The 4,949-nt window shown below is 33.2% G+C and overlaps 1 protein-coding gene across 1 annotated transcript; it reads left to right on the top strand.

Annotated features, from left to right (window-relative positions):
• Window positions 1-779: 779 nt before the first annotated feature.
• On the top strand, window positions 780-2,780 carry LOC133172351 (ubiA prenyltransferase domain-containing protein 1-like). The gene has a single exon (XM_061307219.1). It carries the CDS (start codon window positions 801-803, stop codon window positions 1,773-1,775), a length of 975 nt encoding a protein of 324 aa, XP_061163203.1. The 5' UTR covers window positions 780-800; the 3' UTR covers window positions 1,776-2,780.
• The last annotated feature ends 2,169 nt before the right edge of the window (window positions 2,781-4,949 follow it).

A 4,949-nucleotide genomic window follows, 5' to 3' on the forward strand; every position in this document is an offset into this window, starting at 1 on the left:
TGTTAAAGGACATCTGAAATGATTGATAACGGATTTAATTAATAAATATCTACATTCAACAGTGTAAAAGTGTGTATAAAGGGGGGGGGGGGTGTACAGTTTATTTAATCAAAGACAAAAGGGGATGTAGATAAACTACATTTTTCTTTTTGGAATATTTGCTAGTACAGTTGAGTAATATTATTTTTTTAAACATAAAATGATCTAGACCTTTTGCAGTATACATTGAGTTTACAGTCATATTTTTCACAATTAAGCATTGCTAGATTCGACTATCAGGACTGGGGCAAGATTATAAATCACAAAAATATTTGAAGATATGCAAATCGTTAATCGTATTGAACTAAACAACATACCACCAAACAGAAATATGAAACCAAATGAGAACCCCAAGCATGCCCTTACGCCCTCTAAATATTTCTATCAACAGGAATAAGGATAAAAGAAGTGGCAGCAAGAAAAATGAATATTTTGTTGAATAAAATGTTTTAAACAATGCTTACAGATTTTCTGATAGTTCTAAGACTATAGAAGTGTCAAATATTTGGCATGTTTCATAAATTTTATCACCGTAATCACGTTTTTCTTGCTTGTAAAATGAAGCGGAAGTAAATAATATTACGACAATACTTTATAATTGAATTATGTGTATCAAGTTTCTGACATAGAGAATTTTGGCGAAAGAATTTACAATATCAAGACATTTTTTTAACCAGAGTGTTTATATCTATTAGTTGTTTAGCATTACAGTAGTTTACGATAGTTTGTAGTTCGGTCCGTTTCCGGTTTCAGTTTCTGCCATGAGTACAAAACATGACATAAACGGTATTGATAATTGCACAAGCCAGAAAGAGAGAAAAAATATGAGAAGCATGACATCGTTCTCATTGAATCTCAGAAAGTATTTTGTTGCTCTGCGACCATGGTCGTTCACGGCTTCTCTGACACCTGTAGCCTTAGGAAGCACATTGGCCTACAAAGCAACATCAGAGTTTAGTTTGAGTATATTCTTGGTGACCTGTCTCTCAGCTCTGTCAGTTCATGCTGCCGGGAACTTGGTCAACACCTACTTTGATTATCTAAAAGGAATCGATAGCAAGAAAGCAAGTGATGATAGGACATTAGTGGACAATGTGCTACCACCAGTGGTTGTTTCAAATTTGGGAGCCTTCTTTTACATAATGGGTTGCTTAGGATGTTTTGTATTGACATTCCTATCTCCGGCTAAGATGGAACATCTTGCTCTCATATACTTTGGTGGACTGTCTTCAAGTTTTTTATATACTGGAGGTCTAGGACTCAAGTATATCGCTCTGGGAGATCTGTTAATATTTCTGACATTTGGACCACTCACCGTCATGTTTGCGTATCTGAGTCAAACAGGACATTTATCAACTATGCCTGTACTTTATGCTCTGCCATTAGCTTTAAATACGGAATCTATTCTCCATGCCAATAACACCAGAGATATGGAATCAGATCGTAAAGCTGGAATTGTAACCATGGCAATACTCCTAGGGAAAACTGGATCTTATTTCTTCTTTGCATTTTTATTGTTTGTGCCATTCATTATCTTTGTGTTGATGGGACTTCATTTATCATCCTGGATGTTCCTTCCATTGATTTGTTTGCCAGAGGCCTTCAGTCTAGAAAGAGTTTTCAGAGATGACAATTTACAAAAACTACCACAGAAAGTTGCTAAATTAAATTTATTTTTAGGAATTTTATATACTATTGGTTGTATATTGTCAAACAAAGCAGCATTTGTTCTATGAAACATTTATTTTCAGAATAATATTTTGTGTGTGTTCTCTGCTACCATGAAGATTGATCTTCAACAATTTCATGCAGAGAAATGTGTATAAAGTATTCTTCTTGATTATAAGGTTATCATTCATCATTATTTTTTCATTTTAAAGACACATTCTATCCTAGTCATAATATGTTTTATGGTGTGACAGTTTGGGCGAGTGCAAATTCACACAGCTAAGTCACACTTGCAAGTTTGATCCAACTCTTTAAGTTTCACACTGCACAAGACAGTCTAAACTGTAACATCACATGATGTCGTATGTAAGTTGCATGTCTGTATTGTAGTCTAAATACTAAGGCCAAGTACAACATTTTAATGAAAGGCATTATAGAGTAGATGCAACTGTTTTTTGTTTCTTTTAAGCTCCTTGCATAATTTAAATCTTTACGAAACTAAGGGACTGTTATATTATTGTATGAAATCCTGGTAGTGAAGGAATTCTGGGAAGGTTGCACAGGAAAATTTTCCTGATGAAGATGCATGTTTTATTCTAAATTTCCTCTGTTCTTACACATTAGTCTATTGAGCTTGCTGTGCTCCCTATTATTACTGTTTATAAAATGAATTGAGAAAACTAAATACACTGCCAAATAGTTTCAAAGGAATATGTCAGTGATTTAAATAAAATTTAATTATTGCAGTGAATGTAGTGACTTTTAGTGCTTACATAAATTCCCTGTTTTGCATCGCACACAGGAATCATTAGTTTGTGCTGGATGAAATTCAAGCCCTTATCATAATATACAGTACTAACTGGTTCATGTGTCTTAATGAATGCAAATGATACAATATTTATATTTGATTTAAGAATTTATTTTTCAATGAATTTAATAAGGGACATGATGTGTTCTACTTTTAGAATGAATTGTAGAGATACTACAGAGAAATGTCATTGACAATTTGATCTTTACATTCACTACATGTTTGTAAATGACTTAGATATTAATAAAATTCTTGCATAACTTTTTGTGCTTATATAAATTCCCCCCTAGCCTTCTATAAACTGCACACTAAAGAACTCTTATTATGTGGTGTAATGGTGTAGGTCATGGATATCAGTCTGGGTAGCTCAGTCATGTCAGTGGTTAGAGCACCTGACTAGTGATGCAGGGGCCCCACAGATTTGTTTCTCAGTCCAACAATACATTTTCTTTTTTCCTGTTGCAGTGGTATTTTTACGCAGAGTGATCTGCCTTTGATCAAAAATAAAATGAATTAAAATCTACAGTATATTACTCAGTTTTAATCAATTCAAGCAGTCTTCAAATTTTATGCAATAAAAATGAGGTATTGGAACACTTTATTTAGATATATGTTCCCAATAAGGCAAGGGTGATATCTGTTCATCAATCTGAAAACATTTTGTCTGGGGACCCTATGCTTGAAAAAAGAAATAAAATCAATATTTACACCTAAGGACAAGTTCTTCTCTTGATCAGTGTCTAAAGAATATTTTTAATAGTGTATGTATAGTCTTTAATCGCACACAGGAACTGGTAATTTTTGTGTCTAAAATTGAATGTAACTGGCAAGGAGCAAAAATCAATGGGCAAAGTGGTATGTTGAGTTCTAGCCCCATAACCAGAATTTTGCCAGAAAGTTAAAATGAGGAGGGGTTAAATTTTATACAATATTTATATGAAAATATATTTATATGTGTAATGAAACAATATGTGTTTGTAGAACACTGATGCCAAGGTTAAAGTTTTTTCATAAGAAGGTTTAACTTCAAGTTCAAGAGTTCAAAAACGCTGATACCAGAAGAAAAGTCTTGTCATAAGAAATACACATATGAAATATGAAACCCCTAGCACTAAATGGCTAAGGTTAAAGTTCAAAAGTAGGTCACATTCCAAAGGCATGAGGTCAAAAATATTGGTACCAAAGAAAAGGTCATGCCACAAAGACCCAATTGAAATATAAAATCCTAACATTAAATCGTCCAAAAATTATAGGCAAGGTTCATGTTGTTTAATTGTACATGTAGGTCAAATGTAAAGGTTGAGGTCATGAGGTAAAAAAAATATTGGTACCCAATGAAAGGTCTTGTCACATGTAATACACCCGTAACACATGAAAGCCATAGAACCCACATTTCAAAAGTTATGGATACGTTTTAAGTTAATGAGATTTTAAAGTAGACCAAACTCAAAGGTCAAGGTCAAAAGGTAAAAAATGTTGGCGCCCAAACTAAAGTCTGGTCACATGATATAAACACGTGAAATATAAAAACTCTAGCACCAACCGTTCAGACGTTATAACCATTATTAAAGTTTGGGAAAATTTTGCAAAAGTAAGTCAAACTTAAAGGTCACGAGATCAAAATATTTTGATACCCAAAGAAAGATTACGTCACAAGAAAAACACGTGTGGAATATGAAAGCTCAAGCTCCAACCATCTAAATGTTTTGGGCAAGCAGACAAACAGATTAAAAGACAGGAAAAAGGACGGAGAGACCAAATTCTATATGCCCCGAATCTTCGTTTACAGGAGCATAAAATACATTTTAAAATGATTAAATACTTATATAAATTTCTTTGTGCATGTTTGTGTTTTTCGTTTTGAATTAATTAAAAAAGCTTAATAACGCCTTTTGACTTCGTGGTATAGCGCAATTTCAAAAGGCTTAGTCTTTTCATTTTGCGTTATGATGCCTTTTCAAAAGGCGTAATACGCTTTTATAAATGGCGTAGTAATGCCTTTCCACGTTGCGTTATTACGCCATTATGAAATCGCGTTATTTAAGGAATGGATTTAATAGCTACCCAAGTTATACTGTTTAACCTGGGTTGGGACAGTTTACGCTTTATATAAAAAAGCGTAAACTGTTCCAACCCAGGTTATACAAGTATAACTTGGTTAACTATTAAATTCATACCTTATAATTTAATTTTCTATCAATAATTGTAAAAAAAATAAGACAATCATCCCTTCAAAAAGGCCTTCAATTTCTTCAAATTTTAAATGTAACGTCACGCGGATTGATACATTTTTGACGTAAGTCATTGTGACGTAAGCAACACAGGTTATACGATATAAACGAATTTTTCTATCCAATCAAATGGCTTGTTACAACCAGAATTGAATTATTACGCTTTATTTGCGTTTAAACACCTTTTCACTTCGTGTTATAAC

Source organism: Saccostrea echinata, unplaced genomic scaffold (assembly GCF_033153115.1).
Source record: "Saccostrea echinata isolate AGI-Se365-2 ecotype Australia unplaced genomic scaffold, CSIRO_AGI_Sech_v1 ptg000054l, whole genome shotgun sequence".
In the NCBI taxonomy this organism is placed as follows: domain Eukaryota; kingdom Metazoa; phylum Mollusca; class Bivalvia; order Ostreida; family Ostreidae; genus Saccostrea; species Saccostrea echinata.

Excerpts from the sequence above, each read along its gene's own strand:
- LOC133172351 (XM_061307219.1), top strand. The coding sequence starts at position 801 with ATGAGTACAAAACATGACATAAACGGTATTGATAATTGCACAAGCCAG.